This window comes from Manihot esculenta, chromosome 2, assembly GCF_001659605.2.
Source record: "Manihot esculenta cultivar AM560-2 chromosome 2, M.esculenta_v8, whole genome shotgun sequence".
Taxonomy (NCBI): domain Eukaryota; kingdom Viridiplantae; phylum Streptophyta; class Magnoliopsida; order Malpighiales; family Euphorbiaceae; genus Manihot; species Manihot esculenta.
Window position 1 is genome coordinate 19,186,976 of NC_035162.2, and position 18,132 is coordinate 19,205,107.

The following is an 18,132-nucleotide window of genomic DNA, read 5'->3' on the forward strand; positions in this document are numbered from 1 at the left end:
CCCTTTACAAGTTCCTTGTCGATTAGATTACTATCATCATGTTCTTTTTCTTTAGCAAAATCTTATAATACATTTGGATGGAGTAAAGTTTTTTCTTTTTTGTAATATATTTTTTTTTATCAAAAGGGGTAAATAGGAAAAGAATTATTCAATAGGGGTGGAGAAAAACTCATTTGCCAAAGGGGTTAATTTTTTCCACCTTGGCAAAAATCCATCCCCTGCCACTAGACATATTAGCAGCACAGAAGTTTAAAAAAAATAAAATCAAATACTAGCAGAGAATTTTCTCTTCCCTATCAATGGCAAGGCGTATAGTCTAAAATGAGTCTATATATGATGAAGATGTTGTTCGAACTTTCTAGTTTGAAAGACTACCATGATGAGGAGGTCAAACAATCATGATGAGCCTATGGAAAGTTTGGATTCCATTGAAATCCAAGTTGTTGAAATTGTTGAAAAAACAACTATTATAGAGACATGTACTTTGATTTTTTTCTTGCTATTATAGTTATCGATTCGTGGACAAGTCATCTTAAAGAGAGAGAAATTGACACATGTACAAGTATAACAATATTTTTCAATAACATGAAGCATAAAAGAGTAGAAATATTCTTCATGCGCTCTAATTTCGAAATTCAAAATCAGTATCTGAATCATGAGAAATCAATTTATCTTCGACTGATTCAAGATCTTCGAAATGATAATTATATTTGGGAAGCATGTCAATCATGAAAATTAAAGGCCATAATTTTCTTAAAATTTATAGGTCCAATTTTAACCAACATTTATTCATTTTTGAAAACTCATATACAAGATATTTTAGTATTTTTTAAAGTATTTTATGATTCTATATAGATTGGGAGTCAATTTGATATTATTAACTAATAAAATTCTCCTACCCGAAGAGATATTTTAGCTTGCTAAAAGATGAATGAATTTTTTAGTAAAGTAGAAGACTACCAATATTTTTTTATCCTTTCATAAGTGTTAATTATGAAAGAAGTCAACTTTTATTTGTATTTTAGCTAGGTTATGATTTATGTTTCCTTATTTTACTAGCATTAGTAATGTTATTCTTAGATTAGGAAGATTTTAGATTTAGTTTTCCTAATTTAAATAGGATTACCTTATATTTTACTATTTCAACAAGTATTAGGATTAGAAATATCATAAATAGGTGTATTGTAACCTTTTGGAGGCTATGCTAATAATGCTAATAATACTAGTATTATTCATAATTCTCCCGTTTGGCATGAATGATTTTATAAAAAAAAAATTCAAATAATTTTTTGTAAATATTATTCATGATTTCGTCTCTATAGATAATAAAAAAATTTTAAGTTAAAAATTTTTGAAATTCTTCTATCCCGAATAAGAATTTTGCAAGAAAAAAATTTAATTGAATTTTTTTCCAAACAAAATCCTTGAGAGAATAAAAATTTGAATTCTTAGAACTTTAGTTCTATTTTTAATGCAAAGATAAATTTCTTTATATATTTCCATGTTTAGTTACTTATCAAAAATATTTTCTTATGGCATTTCTAATGTGAAATTATCTCTCCATTATTTTTATTTCTAATTATAATAGTTAATTAGAAATATGCTCCTAAAAATTATCTTAGCATTTTTCGTTGTTGTTGATAGAGTTCTTAATCATAAGATGATTATGTATTTCGTATCGATTTCAAGCAAAAAAAAAATAATAGTAGCAGGAAAACTGAGAGAAAGAAGCTTACATGCTTTCCCTCTCGAAAAGAAGCATCAAGAATTATCTTGAAGAGATAAGGTTCTCTCTCCATAATAATGAATTACTTTTTTTTTTTTTATAATGCTTTATAGCATTTTACAACGCTCGTAGAAGGGCAACCACCGGAGAAGTGGTTGGAATACTCGATTCTGACCCTGAACAATGTCCACGAGATACCTTAACTATCTGGACTAGACAATTTGGTATAATAATGAATGAATTACCTGTATATCTTTGCTTTGAGAGATTCCATGCATAGTGAACAGGAACACAATTTACAAAGTAAGCAAAATACTGTAGCCTGCAAAACTATTTGATTGCAATTTTATTCTTTTATTGGTTAGTGAGTTTTTAGATGGCTACGATAAGCCTTTTTCTTGGTTTAAAATGGCAGGTTTCGAATCGATTTTAGACTAGTATAGTTATATCCAAAAGTTCTTAAGACTGGAGGTATGGCTGTGGGCATTCGCTCAAGTAAACAAAAAATTCAATTAATAGAAATTTCATCCATTTATAAAACATTAACCCAAATGAATTGAAGTTAAAAAAAAATCAAAATATTTGATTGGTTATAAGTTGTAATTGAATTAATCAAAATAAAATAAATAATTATATCTTATATTATTAATTAATTAATTATAAAAATAGTAATAATATTTAAGTAAATTTTACTATACTTGTATATTATAAATATAAATCCTATAAATATTATTAAAAACTTTTAATACATATATATATATATATATATTATCATAAAAATATATTTAACATTATATTTGATAATTTCAAAAATAAAATTATACGGCTTGCTAATGGTACATCATGCAGGCTGAGAATATTCTCAGCCAACATTTGATATACTCTTATTTTTTTAAAAACACTCGTGTTCTGTTAGCCATACCAGCATTAGGGGTTAGATTTTTTCCATGGTAGTAAATATCACCCCTTTGGCAAGTAAACTTTTTCAAACCCCATTTACTAAATTTTATTCCATTTATTTCCAATGTAAAAATTGAAGTCAGTGTCGAATTTAAACGAAATTAAGTATTAACTCATAATATATAACTCTCAGTTAACCCATACAAAATATACCTTTAATAATAAAAAATATATAAAATTAAATTAGTTAATGAGTTAATAATTTAAGAAAAAATTTACTACTTGGAGTATATGAAAAGTAAAATTTTTGAATTGAAAAATAATAGAGAATGAGAAGAATTAAATAGTATAATATGTATAGCTAAAGATACATGAACTAAATAGTATAAATATTAAAGTTTACTAAAAAATTATTTAATAGATGATCTAAAGAGTTTGATTTAATAAAGTACCAAATATTTTAATCAGACAATTTTCAAATAAGAACTAATTAATAGATTTGTTAAATATATAAAGACTTAATTGTAATTTTTCTCAAATTATATAAAACCACGTAAACCACTGTTCGTCCTCAAGGTTTTGTAAAATAAAGTAAAATAATAGAAAGTAAGATGTCACTTCCCCAACTTACCAGTTTGTAGGATTAAAGAAGTGTAAGATAGGTCCAGTACTTCAAAATTCAGTCAACAGTTTCAAAGGAATATGTATTCACTCGAGAATAATCGACAGTACTGACTCAAAGAACCATCACCAGGCTCAAGACTTTTATCTACTAATTGAAATACTTGTAGGCTTTTATCATATGGACTTACAGTAAAGCTTGAGCAATCAAATCAATTAACCGAGGGTTTCACCGAGTTACTATTTGTTTCTTTATATCAATTAATTTTTGGACTGAGGTAAAACTTTGGATCTCTGAAAAACCTGGTAATAATGTCTGCCTTGTCAGCTGAAAGATCTGTATTCTCTAGGATATGCTCTTTTGATGCCTTAGCAATTGCTTCAATTGAACCAATAGCTTGATTGAGCTGAAACAAGGTAGGTTAAATTTCGAAGGATTTAACTTCAATACACCTAATCAATCACACAACTGCATAGCTGAAACCTTATTATTTTCGAAGTACAATCACCTTAGCTATTTCAAAAAATGTCCTTTTTGTGAAATAAGAATTTGTTGCTTCGTTTACAAACTCTTGGACATTACTCTCCATTTGAAATTAAGATTTTCACAAAAATTCAATTCAATTGATTTCTTTTATAATAATTTTTTTATTTGGAATGTAAAAAAATTTAATAATTGTTGACTTAAAAAATTTTTCATTTTAAAAGAAATTGAAATCTTGCATGATTGTAGTTACCATGTCAAACGTAGAGTTATAATACTACTACTCTTTATAGTTACCAATTCCTATCAACAACTAGGGCTTAATCTTAAACTAGATGGATTGATTATAGTAATTCTTTTTCATTATTTAATTTTGTTGAAAACCGATTCAGCATTAAACTTTAATATTTTTCACTTCATTTTAGTTACCCCTTCTTATAAATCAGACAAATGAACCACTAATACTCTTACCCTTTGTTTAGGAGGTGATTTTTTAAGGTAACGGGAGGTTTTACAAAGTTGTTAAACCATCTATGCACTTAAAAACCCTTTAAAATATCAATATTATGTGTTAGAGTGTCAACATATATAATTATGAGCTAATTGATACTAATTGATTGATAGAGAACTTTTAAGAATTGTCTTAATAAGATCTTGTAATATGTATATAAACACACTTACTTCAATAGAGAATACACATAGAAATTGCCCAATTGTTCTTTATCTTGTTATATGGTATCAGAGCCTTTCGGCTTGTTCTGAAAATCTGAGTTTCCTCTTTAGGAAACTATTTGCGTGGGTCACATTCTTCGGTGATTGTTTCGTCTCACCACCACCGTAGGGAAGAGTACAGGTGAGTTTCTAGCCGATCCTTAAAGACCGGTGACCGGGCGACATGAGAGTGAGCTCCACGCGCCATCTGAAATTTCTGTGGCAACTTTCAAGCACCGGCGTGTGAGGGAGCGTGACACCTCCGGCGAGCCTCCGATTCCTGTTCTGAGGTCGCGTAGTGGTTTTCGGCAGCTTTCCAATGTCGGGTTTGTCATCCGACATTGCTGCAGTTGGGCTTCTCCTTCCGTGTTCACAGATCATGTTTTGTTTTTGGGATTTAAGTCGGTTTTTGGCCTTTTAATTTTGGGTGCAGCTTTTTTGTGGCCTGGTTTTGTCGTCTTAAATCATTAGGAGAAGGTTTTATGAAGTGATTAATTTTGGCTAGTATTGATTGAAATGGCGTCCAATAATCTCATGTCACTGAAAATTGTAAGAAATTACAAAACAAGAAGCGAAGGACTGCTAATGTTACTACAACCAGTTCTTCCTCTAAGAATAATTTTCTCATTTCAATTGAAGAATATACTTGGTATCAGGATTTGTTGAGAGGGTCCATTCCAGTAACAGCTAATACTAAATCTGGTAAAACTCGCCTTATCTCCTCCTCATACAAGTGGGTCATTGATTCTGGTGCCACGGTCACATTACATTACAGGTAATCCTCATTTTTTGCCAACTTTTGATCTCATAAAGCACCTTCTCCTGTTACAATAACTCATGAGTCAATCTATAATGTTGAGAGTTCTAGGACTATTAAACCTACTCCTATTACCTTATCATCTGTACTAAGTTTACCTAATCTTGCTTTTAATTTAATCTCTATGAGTAAACTTATCAAAGATCTAAGTTGTTGTTTCTCTTTTTTTTCCTCATTCTTATCTCATTCAAGATCTTGTGACAAAACAGATTGTTATAAGTTATAGAAAGTAAATATGTTAATATAGGAAGTAAATATTGATAGATGGGTCAGTTACTTAATCTTAGGGATTGTATAAACATAGGCTTGATTTTCCTGCCTGTTTAGTTACCGTCTCTCATGTATAAATAGGTTGTAATCTCTATTGTGATAAACAACAAATATTATCTTTCTACATGGTATCAGAGCCTTTCTCGTAGAGATTTTTTTTCTCTTTTCTCTCTCGAAAAGTTTTAAAATTTTTTTGGAGACTTAGGGCTCCGTTCATTTAGGTTATCCATAAAGGGTAATATTTGGATCTCACTATCGCTGGAGTCGCCACACCGACCCTTTGTCAAATTTGAGGTTTGTTTGCCGTTCGGGTGTTGGGTGGAGGTGTTTTATTTGGTACTGTTCATCAGCACTGTTCATCGACACTGTTTATGGTACTGTTCATCGGCACTGTTCACAGGTACTGTTCATCGGGGGTACTGTTCACGTGGTACTGTTCATCGGTACTGTTCACGCAGGGTACTGTTTTCTGATTCTGTGTTTCTTTTGTTGCTATCGTTTTGGGTTGGTTGTCCTTATGGCTGAAATTAAAACTACCACCGTAACTGATGTGATTCCTATGATGACTAAAATCACGGAACACAAATTGAATGGATCTTCCGATCAGGGAATTTTGATATCTGCAGATGAGTATGCACAATTCATCCAATACCAGGCATCTATAAAATCCTCTAATTCCTCCTCTATCACTGCAATTGCCGAGTCAGGTAACTCTACTGCATGTCTTGTGTCTTCATCCTCCAAATGGGTTATTGATTCTGGTGCTACCGATCATATGTCAGGTAATTCTACCCTTTTGTCCAATCTTGAGTCTCATACATCGCCTTCTTATGTTACTCTTGCTGATGGCACTAAATCGTACGTCATGGGTTCTGGTCATGTCAACTTAACCCCTTCTCTTTCTGTATCCTCTGTGTTATGTCTCCCTAAGTTCGCATTTAATTTGCTTTCCGTGAGTAAACTCACTCGTGCATTGAATTGTTGTGTCTCATTCTTTTCTGATCACTGTGTTTTTCAGGATCTGTCGACGAAGCAGATTATTGGTAGAGAAAGTGAGTCAAAGGGTCTTTACGTCTTGGATCAGCAACTACCTCGATCTCCTCGATCTCTAGTATGCTCCACGCGTTTAACACCTTTTGATGTTCATTGTCGTTTAGGGCATCCTTCTCTCTCGGCTTTGAAGAAGTTATATCCACAGTTTCATTCTTTGTCTATTCTAGATTGTGAGTCTTGTCAATTTGCCAAACATCATCGTTTACCTACACTGTCTCGAGTCAATAAACGGGTTTCGTCTCCCTTTGAGTTAGTCCATTTCGATGTTTGGGGTCCTTGTCCTGTTGTGTCTAAGTCTGGCTTTAAGTATTTTGTTACTTTTGTTGATGATTTCTCTCGTACTACTTGGTTATTTTTAATGAAGAGTCGTTTAGAATTATTTTCTATTTTTTGTGCATTTTATGCTGAAATCCAAACCCAATTCAATACTTCCATCCGTATATTGCAAAGTGATAATGCTAAAGAGTATCTCTTTGGGGAATTTCAATCTTATTTGTTACAAAAAGGGATTTTTCATCAATCCTCTTGTGTTGCCACTCCTTCACAAAATGGAGTTGCTGAAAGAAAAAATCGACATCTTCTTGAAGTAGCCAGAGCCCTCTTATTCCAAATGAAGGTACCTAAATGTTTTTGGGCTGATACTGTATCCACTGCTTGTTTTTTGATCAATCGCATGCCTTCCTCCGTCCTTCATGGTGATATCCCTTATAACATTTTATTTCCCACTAAATCTTTGTTTCCTATTGAGCCACGTATCTTTAGTTGTACTTGTTTTGTTCGTGATATTCGTCCACAGGTTACTAAATTGGATCCCAAATCACTCAAATGTGTCTTCCTTGGCTACTCTCGACGTCAGAAAGGGTATCGTTGATTTTCTCCTGATCTGAATCGGTATCTTGTGTCTGCGGATGTAACATTCTTTGAGTCCACTCCATTTTTTTCGCCATCATCTGTTTATAACACCCAGGAGGAGGAAGATGACCTCTTGTTATACACTGTTCACTCTTCGTCTCCTCAGACTACTCCTACACCTTTCGCTCATGTGCCAGGTCGCCCTTCCATCTTTCATGTGTATTCCAGACACTTAGAGGACTCTAACTCCGTTCTGCTACCCGCTTCTTCGTCGATCGATCCTGCTCCTACTGATCCTTCATTGTCTGATTTGGATTTGCCCATTGCTCTTCGCAAAGGTAAACGTACTTGCATTTATCCTATTTCATCTTGTGTCTCTTATGATCAGTTATCCTTCTCTTCTCGTTGTTTTGTCACTGCTTTAGATTCTATTTCAATTTCCAAAACTGTTATTGAGGCTTTGTCCCATCCTGGTTGGCGTGCTGCAATGGAAGAGGAAATGATGGCCCTTGACACTAATGGTACTTGAGAGTTGATGCCCTTGCCCCCAGGAAAGCGGGCTATTGGGTGCAAATGGGTGTTTGCAGTGAAAGTAAATCCTGATGGATCTATTGCTCGCCTCAAGGCCCGTTTAGTGGCCAAAGGTTATGCACAAACTTATAGAGTTGACTATTCTGATACATTCTCTCCAGTTGCTAAGCTCGCATCTGTCCGATTGTTTATTTCCTTGGCGGCTACTCATGATTGGCCTTTGCATCAACTGGATATTAAAAATGCTTTTCTTCATGGTGATCTTCAGGAGGAGGTTTATATTGAGCAACCACCTGGTTTTGTTGCTCAGGGGGAGTCAAGTAAGGTTTGTAGACTTTGAAAATCGCTTTATGGCTTGAAACAGAGTCCTCGGGCATGGTTTGGCAGGTTTAGTGAGGTGGTCCAACAGTTTGGAATGAAGATGAGTAAGTGTGATCACTCAGTGTTTTATAGAAATTCTGATAGTGGAGTAATTCTACTTGTAGTATATGTGGATGATATCGTTATCACAAGAAGTGACATTGCTAGCATCACATCCCTAAAAGAATTTCTTAAAACACAGTTTCATACAAAGGATTTGGGTTCCTTGAAATATTTCTTGGGAATCGAAGTTATGCGGTGTAAGAAAGGCATCTTCTTGTCTCAAAGAAAATATGTTCTTGATTTATTGGTAGAAACAGGAAAATTGGGTGCTAAGCCTTGTAGTGCCCCAATGACCCCTAACCTTCAACTTACCACAGAAGATAGTGAGCCGTTTGCAGATCCTGGAAGGTATAGAAGATTAGTTGGCAAGCTGAATTATTTGACGGTGACTCGTCTTGATATTGCATATTCAGTAAGTGTGGTAAGTCAGTTTATGTCTTCTCCTACTGTTGCCCAGTGGGATGCTCTGGGACAGATTCTTTGTTACCTTAAAGGGGCCCCAGGGCGAGGCCTATTCTATGGTAACCATGGGCACTCGAATATTGAATACTTTTGTGATGCTGATTGGGCAGACTCGAAAGTTGATAGGAGGTCAATTACTGGGTATTGTGTTTTTGTGGGAGGTAACTTGGTCTTATGGAAAAGTAAGAAGTAAAATGTGGTCTCCCGTTCTAGTGCTGAATCTGAATATCGAGCTATGGCACATGCCGTTTGTGAAATCTTGTGGGTACGTCAACTGTTGGAAGAAGTTGGGTCCATAAATTCGGTGCCTGCTAAGTTGTGGTGTGATAATCAAGCAGCTATCCACATTGCCTCCAATCCAGTTTTCACGAGAGGACTAAACACATTGAGATTGATTGTCATTGTGTTCGTGAAAACAAAAGATAATATCAACAGGACATATCCGAACTAGAGAACAATTAGGAGATATTTTCACTAAAGCTCTAAATGGGACTCGAGTTGATTATATATGTAACAAGTTGGGCATGATTAACATTTATGATCCAACTTGAAGGGGAGTGTTATAAGTTATAGAAAGTAAATATGTTAATATAGGAAGTAAATATTGATAGATGGGTCAGTTACTTAATCTTAGGGATTGTATAATCATAGGCTTGATTTTCCTTCCTGTTTAGTTACCGTCTCTCATGTATAAATAGGTTGTAATCTCTATTGTGATAAACAATAAATATTATCTTTCTACACAGATTATTGGTAAAGGATATGTATCTGAGGATCTCAACATTTTAGATGCATGGGTGCCTTAGTCTATTGCCTGCTCCAGTGTCTTGTCTCCATTCAAAGCACATTGTCAGTTGATACATCCTTTTTTACTTGTTTTGAAGAAGTTATCCCCTCAATTTCATGAGATATCTTCGTTAGAGTGTGAGTCATGTCATTTTGCCAAATATCATCGAAGCTCTTTAAATCCTAGAGTCAATAAACGAGTTGAGTCTGCTTTTGAATTAGTTTATTCAGATGTTTGGGGACCATATCCAGTTGGGTCTAAGACTGGATTCAGATATTTTATCATTTTTGTGGATGATTTTTCTAAAATGACTTGGAGTTATTTTATGAAGCATCGTTCAGAAGTGTTTTCTCAGTTCTTTGCCTTTTGTGCTGAAATCAAGACTCAATTTAGCGTTTTTGTACAAATTTTGCGAAGCGACAATGCTAAAGAATATATGTCAGAATCATTCCAGGTTTATATGACTCAATATGTTATTCTTCAGTAATCATCATGTGTTGATACATCCGCCCAAAATAGGATAGCTGAAAGAAAGAATTGACATCTCCTTGAGACTACTCGAGCTCTGTTGTTTCAAATGTAAGTTTCTAAGCAATTCTGGGCCGATGTTGTCTCTACTGCATGCTTCCTCATATGTCAGAATCATTCTAGGTTTATACGACTCAATATGGTATTCTTCACTAATCATCATGTGTTGATACATCCGCCCAAAATAGGATAGCTGAAAGAAAGAATTGACATCTCCTTGAGGCTACTCGAGCTCTGTTGTTTCAAATGTAAGTTCCTAAGCAATTCTAGACCGATGTTGTCTCTACTGCATGCTTCCTCATTAACTGCATGCCTCCTCATTAACTGCATGCCTCTCCCGGTAATACTCCCTATAATGTCCTTTTTCTTAAGAAGTCATTATTTCCTCTAGAATCACAAGTTTTTAGCAACACTTGCTATGTTCGAAATGTCAGACCTCATGTGACTAAACTTAATCCTCAAGTTTTTAGGTGTGTCTTTTTAGAATGTTCTTGCTTTCAAAAGGGGTATCGATATTACTCTTCAGAGTTCAATAAATATCTGATCTCAACAGATGTAGCATTTTCCAAGCAAATTCCTTTTTATTCTGTTGTATAAATGTCTACTGGTCAGGAGGAGGACGATGAGTGACTCATCTATAGAATCACCTTTGATGGTGGAAACTCCTCAAATGTGCCTTATGTTGCACCATCTGATGGTAGCATTTCTCCTAGTACTCAGCCTCCTGTTAAATCGTCAATTGTTCAAGTTTACTCTCGGAGACTAGTACTTGATGATACATGTCCTGCACCAAAATCTTCTTCGCCATCGGATCCACCACCGAGTGACCTTGACCTCCCATTAGTCTTCATTAAGGTAAACAACAGTGTAAGTCTACCTATTCTCTTGCTAACTTTCTTTCTTATGATCACCTGTCTCCTTCTACCTCCTTAATTGTCTCTCTAAATTTCATTTATTTATCTAAGACAGTTAAAGAGACCCTAACCCATTCTGGATGGTGTAATGCAATGTTGCAGGAGATAAAAGGTCTAGATGAAAATCATACTTGGGAACTAGTTGATTTACTCTCTGACAAGAAGGTTGTGGGCTGTAAATGGGTTTTTGTTATCAAAGTCAATCCAGATAGTTCCATACCGAGGCTTAAGGCTCGTCTTGTCGCCAAATGCTATGAACAAACCTATGGCGTTGACTATTCTGACACTTTTTCTCCTGTGGTCAAAATAACCTTAGTTCGCTTGTTCATCTCCCTAATTGCTTCTCAGTATTGGCCTTTACACCAGTTAGATATCAAAAATACATTTTTACATGGTAACATCTAAGAGAAGGTATATATGGAGCAACCACCTGGGTTTGTTGCTCAGGGGAGTATGGAAAAGTCTATCATTTGAAAAAATCTTTTTTATGTTTTGAAGCAGTCCCCGTGGATGGTTTGATAAGTTCAGTGAAGTTGTTCATAAATTTGGATTAAAAAAGCAAGTGGGACCACTCAGTCTTCTATAGAAATTCAAATACTGGTATTATTCTCCTTATTGTATATGTTGATGACATTGTCATTATAGTGCAGGGATTTCTTCTCTCAAATCTTTCTTGCATGCGAGTTTTCATACTAAAGAATTGAGTCAGCTTAAGTATTTCTTGAGAGTCGAAGTGTTAAGGAGTAAAAAGAAAATTGATCCTGTCTTAAAAGAAGTATATCCTTAACTTACTTGCAAAAACTAGGAAGTTAGGAGCTAAACCATGTAGCACACTAATGATTCCTAATATATATTTTATAAAGGATGACGGAGACGCTTATGATGATCCAGAGAGGTATAGGAGGTTGATTGGAAAACTGAACTACTATATAGTGATGATTCGGCCAGATATTGTTTTTGCAATAAGCGTTGTAAGGCGGTTCATATCTGCTCCTATGGTGAAATATTGGACGGCTCTAAAACTATTGAGATTATTTCTGTAAATAGCCTAGATTTGTAGTGATAACTAGGGATATGATTGTGTGATATGATTGAAATATGATTAGGCTATAATTAGAGAATTAATTTATTATATGTACTCTTGTAAGTAGTATATATATCCCAATTGGCTTGAGGGGAATAATCAAGTATTTTCTCTCAAATCTTCTGCTCTATTTTTTTTTTTTCATTATAGATTTCATGGTATCAGAGCAAAGGTGGGCTTCCGCATGGCACGCATTGCCATCTCGCTTGAAGATCCTGGAAGAATAGAGGAGGAGAGGAGTTGTCTTTCCTAGTGTGGGGATCCAATAGAGTGACTGTGCGTAGTTAAGTTGAGCTTCCTTGGTGGAGGGGAGCAAGGATTGACGCTGCGGGCACCAAGATGTTATATGGGACTCACTAAGTGAAGGTGGTGTCCAGAGCAAGTATTGCGGGGCAAATTTATGAGTGAGGATAGGGTTCCTCGGGTGCCTTAGAGGGTGGGGCAAGGCAAGATGAAACCTGCGTTCCGACGGGGCTGGGATAACCCCTTTGGCTCGGACGTCCCCTTTGGCTCAATGCGCTTGTAGCTTGAGTGGAGGAGAGTCACTTCGGAGAAACGATGCTGGGATCAAAGTGCTTTATTACAGACATGCTCGAGGGCGAGCATAGTTTGAGTGGAGGAGAGTTGTCACATCCATAAATCCTAGGGATGTGCAACACCATGCTGAGGAAGATGTTGCCGTGAAGATTGGGTGGGGAGTTGCTCGAAGGCCCGTTGTGTGTGGGATCACCATTCATGCATACACTGGTCAGGGGGCTGGAGCCGCTCCCTTGATGAGCCTAAGGCAGGGCGAAACCAGTCAACTTGGCAAGACTTCTCGATAGGCTGAACTTGGCAGGCTGTAACCTCGTTGGGGCCTGTCCAAGTGCCGCATAGGCGCAGTGCTCAAGAGCGCCTGTGACACATGGTATTCTATCTTATCTAAAAGAGACCTCTAAACTCGGTATACTCTACAGTAATCATGGGTATACTGGAGTTGAGTGTTTTTTCAAATGCTGATTGGGCAGTATCGAAAAGTGATAGAAGGTCAACTACAGGCTGCTGTGTGTTTGTTAGAGGAAACCTAGTGTCTTGGAAAAGTAAGAAGCAAAATGTGGTATTCAGGTCCAGTGCTGAGTTATGACTCAATCCACTTGTGACATTCTATGGATAAATCATTTGCTGAAAGAAGTTGGTTTGGATGTTGTATCGCCCGCAAAACTTTAGTATGATAATCAGGCTACTATTTACATCGCTTTCAACCCGGTATACCATGAATGGACTAAGTATATTGAAGTTGATTACCATTTCATCCGTGAAAAGATTCAAGAAAAATTAATTTATACCAGTTATGTGAAGACAAAAGAGAAACTAGGGTATCTACTCACCAAAGTATTAAATGGGCCTCAAACAAAATATCTTTCTAACAAGTTGGGCATGATAAACATCCTTGCTCCAACTTGAGGGGAAATATTGAGGGGAAATATTAAAGTGTGAACATAATTTATACATAATTAAAGAAGATTATATAATCATAGACTAATTGATAGAAGATTCTTAAGAGTTGTATTAACAAGATCTTGTAATCTGTATATAAACACACTTACTTCAATAGAGGATATACACAAAAATTGTCCAATAGTTTCTTATCTTATTACAATTTAAAATAATTTTCCTTGGTTTAAAATGTCGGTGACAATTTGGCTAGGACATAAGTCAAATTCATATTTCTTACAAGAGATCATTCTAAGATCTTAGTAATTATTCAAAGAACTATATTTCAGGATTTTACAGGATCAATACAAGTTTATATACAAGCAAACAGGCAGAGATTACAATGTCAGGGGATAATTTAACCCATTAGTTAATGTTACACCTAATATATTGATGCTATTAGAGGAACTGTTAGAGAAGAAAATTTGAACTGATTGGTTGAATCAATAAGGATTTTTTTTTTCTCAAAGAATCAATAAGGATTGAATTACCGAATTCGCGTCATGATTATCAATGCCTGGTATGGATGTGATCACTCTAAAATTGTCCATCCCATGCATAGCTTGCTTCCTCTTCACATGGGAAGGAAACAGAAATGCAACCCGAAGAAATTAATTATTCTGGAATATCAGATAACTAGCAGATAATATTGGCAAGAGGATAAATTCCAGAAACTAACCTCAGCCTTCAACTTCGATGTAACATCCTGCCGCTTGCATGCTGAATTAAACAGAGTACATTAAGGGATTTGCAAGGAATAATGCAAGCGATTAAAGCTTTTGCACACTAAGAGGTTACCCCCACGAGAGAGAGCTATTTTAACAATCTTTTCAAATCCCATCTCTCTGTCTTGGACTGGCACAAACGTTGGCTTGCCAAGCTCCATCCCATACCTTGAATATATTCAAGCAGACATCAGAAGTTCTTTAGACTCAGACTCAAGAGTTGCAAACAAATCAACTTGAAAATACATTAGTTCCTCCGCATGACCAACTCACTTGAAGTAAGAGCGAACAAAAGAATCGTTCTGCTCCTTGGTTGAAAGGGATACAACAACATAAAAATTAGCAAACTGTCCCTTTAGCTTCTGAACTCTGTGCGTATATATCAGATCATATCAACTGAACAAGGCTGCTATAACACACAGCAGGAGATCCCATAAGAACAATTTATAGGTTACCTGCTGAAGATTGGCATGATATTGTCACAATCCCAGTTAGTCACAAAGATGAATGCCACTGACAAGCCCCCACAGTTGAAAATGCAATCCTATATTTTGAAATTGGAGAGATTGATTTTAGATTAGATGAAAAAGAAAGAATTTATACAAAGAACTAAAGATAAAAAAGGATGAGCATGTTTGTTTTGCCTTAAAAATGAATGTATATAATTCAAACTCTATTCTTATTTTATTTTTAGAATTACAGATAAAATATTACAGAAATTTCAATAATTATAGTAAGAATTAAATCTTAATATCATCCAACTTCAAGTTGTTGAAATACATAAACATCATAAAATAAAATACCAAATAAAAAACTAAAGAGAAATCATAGTCCAAAAATTCCATTTTGTTCCTATTTCTATAGCAAGGAGAATGTGGCCAGAAAGGTATTTACGGGAGAAATCGGAACAAAGTTGAGACGAAAGGAATTCGCAGCTAGGAAGGAAGAGATGAAATTGATAAAAGAAGGGTGTTGTTCATCTCTCCATTTGCTATTCATCATACAAACTCCTGCACTACCTGCAGTAATTAAAGCAAACAGTACTGGCTCAATCACATCAATTCAAAAAAAGGCTTCCAAATCACCACGCAAGAAGAAATGCCTCTAAATTTTCTCAGCCAGCAAACAAACGGCGATGCTGTCATATAGTTGCAGAGAAAATGCAGGAAATAAAAAAGAAATGAAGATGAAATATAAACATGTTCCTTCATTTTCCCTCAGCTTCCTGCGATTTCTCACGAACCAAACATATAGGAACTAAATCAGATTGAACGTTTCAAGAGACAGAGTGCAGAGAATCCTGATGAGAAGGCAACTAACTTGTGAGAGTTGACGTATTTTGAACCGTTGGATCTCTGTGGATTGATTTTAAATTCGCCATAGCTGAGCTTCAAGAGGAGAAGTTTTGGAGGAACAGCGTGTACTACGATCAGCGGGTGCAAGGCAAGGGAGAGAATTTGAATAGGCGCAACGCTACCGGAAAATACTACGAGACACCGTAATTAAAGTTCAATTGGGCTGGACTGGACCACCCAGCCAAGCCCATTTTCTAAATAAGTTGCTGCAATTCTGCCGGTCCACAAAGTGTTAAGCTTAATTTATAAAATTAATTTATAAGTATTAGATATTTATAAATTAATTTGAATTTTTAAGTATTTAAAACTTTCGACAGTTCCATTTTAAAAAAAAAAAAAATTCAACAGTTACGCATTTAAGTAGAATTCTTCTAAGTTAATAAAAAGATGACTTGTACTTTTCATCATGGCTCAAAAAAGCTAAAGTTTGACTTTTTTTTTCCAAATAATCCATTATTTCACGTTAAAAACTAAATAAATCTATTTTTTGAATAAAAAATTAAAATATATTTTCTTTTATACTTCTATTAATAAAATATTAATTTTTTATTTTAAAATATTAAAAATTATTTATTATTAATTAAAAATAAAAATTTAATAAATTCATTTAAAATTATATAAGAGTTAAGTGTGAGAGATTTTATATTTTATTTCTTCCCTTTTTAACTTTTATATAAAAAACATGTAGCACGGAGAACCGCAAATGGAGGTGCAGTAGGTATGACTTGGGATGACGAAATGCAACTGTGACTGAGGATGAGTAGAGTGCAGTTTTGACTTAAGGATAAGTTGCATGCGAGACTAAGGATGAGCGAGCAGAGTGGCGAGACGAAGGATGAGCGACTAGTGACAGCTATGGGTTTGCTGAGAATGATGGCCAAGGAGCTGTGGCTGTGGTTGAGGATGAGTCGCGTGTGTTGTGCAGCAAGACTGAGGATGAACAAGCAACGATGTGAGACGAAGGATGAGCGGGCATGTGGCAGCTGCAGGTGCATTAAGAATGATGGCCAAAGACCTGTGACAAGGATTAGAATGGCCAAGGGCCTTGGGTGGGTGAAAGATGAGAAGAAATTAATCTGTAAATGTGAGACGTGAGTTTGTCTGTGAATTAGGTCAAGGAGATGGATGAGTTGGTGGAAGATAATTTATCTGGATTATTGTTGGGTTTAAATTTGCACTTTCTGTGATTTAAACAAGAAGTTTATAAAATTATTATAGATTTTGTTCTTCAATTTGATTTTTACTGACTTAAAAAAGGTACTTCTGGATATGGGATTTAAAAAAGGAATTTCTAGGCTGTGATTCTTCTTTTTATTCTTTATTTTTATTAAAAAATAGTTTATGTTTTAATATTTAAAAATTAGAATATCTTATTATTAAATTAAATTTTAGTAAATTAGGATTTAGGCTTAAATCTAAAGTTAGGTTTACTAAGCATAAAAAGTCAAAATGAGCTTATTTCACCCTTGATTTTTGGACATAAACATATTTAAACTTATTTTTAAAATAGATTTAATAGTAAAAAAAAAGTAACAAAAATTCTTAAAGAAATATAGTTTTTAGAAAAAAAAAATACTGATGGCTTAAGTCAACTCAAAAATAAATAAAATAATAATGATCTCATATCATTTTTATTCCCTTATTTTGATATAACTATACTATTTGCATTATTAAATACATTTGAGTAAAATGTTGTTTGTTATATTGTGATATAAAATGTGTCTCCATAGACATTAACTTTTAAGTGCAACAATTGTAATTATTTGAAGCTCTGTCTAAGTCTCACATGAGTCTCTCCCTCTAAGGTTTTTATCTCTCTTATTGTATGGCTAGAGTGTTTTCTAATTCTTTACTTTATGATTGCAAGATGAATGACATGAATGAGTTGTTTTAATCTACTAGATTAATCAAAGTTGAAGAAGTGATTGGCGTTGTAAAACTATATGATGTTGATGCGCTAAATACTCTTTGAAAATTTCTTTGTATTTAGTGGGCAAAGTGTTAAACTAATAAAATTTTCAATATTCATGCCCAGAGCAAGTAGCTCTAAAAGGGTTTTGATTTTTTCTACTTATTCCAGAACTTGTTTATCTTCTAATTCTTCTGTATAGAAAATCAATACTATATTTTAGTTGAAGGTCCATGGTGTTTTGATAATTATTTAATGGTGTTAAAAAAGATGAGGGATATGAATACCCTAGAGACCCTGGTTTTTTATGAATGTAGTTTTTATGTCTATACTTATGGAGTGCCATTCAATTACTTCTCCTCACATATAGTGTTGATGATTATAGCTAAATTACAGCTATAGTAGGTAAATTACTTTTACTTGACCAAAATAATTAATCCTCTTGCTTGCTTTTTAAGATTGTTATACCTTTAGACAAACTCTTGCACTGTGGTGTCTTGCTCAAAA

The 18,132-nt window shown here is 34.5% G+C and overlaps 1 protein-coding gene across 1 annotated transcript; it reads right to left on the reverse strand.

Moving 5' to 3' along the window:
- Window positions 1-3,204: 3,204 nt before the first annotated feature.
- LOC110608768 (protein PARTING DANCERS) lies at window positions 3,205-15,823 on the reverse strand. Its single transcript, XM_021748059.2, has 8 exons — window positions 15,682-15,823; window positions 15,256-15,380; window positions 14,817-14,905; window positions 14,635-14,730; window positions 14,435-14,529; window positions 14,316-14,356; window positions 14,128-14,208; window positions 3,205-3,654 (listed from the first exon to the last, which is right to left on the reverse strand). Exons 1-8 carry the CDS (start codon window positions 15,740-15,742, stop codon window positions 3,505-3,507), a joined length of 738 nt encoding a protein of 245 aa, XP_021603751.1. The 5' UTR covers window positions 15,743-15,823; the 3' UTR covers window positions 3,205-3,504.
- Window positions 15,824-18,132: the final 2,309 nt, after the last annotated feature.

What these genes read in the sequence shown, in the direction of transcription:
- LOC110608768 (XM_021748059.2), bottom strand. Translation starts at nt 15,742, where the DNA reads ATGGCGAATTTAAAATCAATCCACAGAGATCCAACGGTTCAAAATACG. An exon ending in ATCATGCCAATCTTCAGCAG is followed by an intron (nt 14,731 to 14,816) that starts GTAACCTATAAA and finishes ATATACGCACAG; the next exon opens with AGTTCAGAAGCTAAAGGGAC. An exon ending in CATCGAAGTTGAAGGCTGAG is followed by an intron (nt 14,209 to 14,315) that starts GTTAGTTTCTGG and finishes TCCCATGTGAAG; the next exon opens with AGGAAGCAAGCTATGCATGG.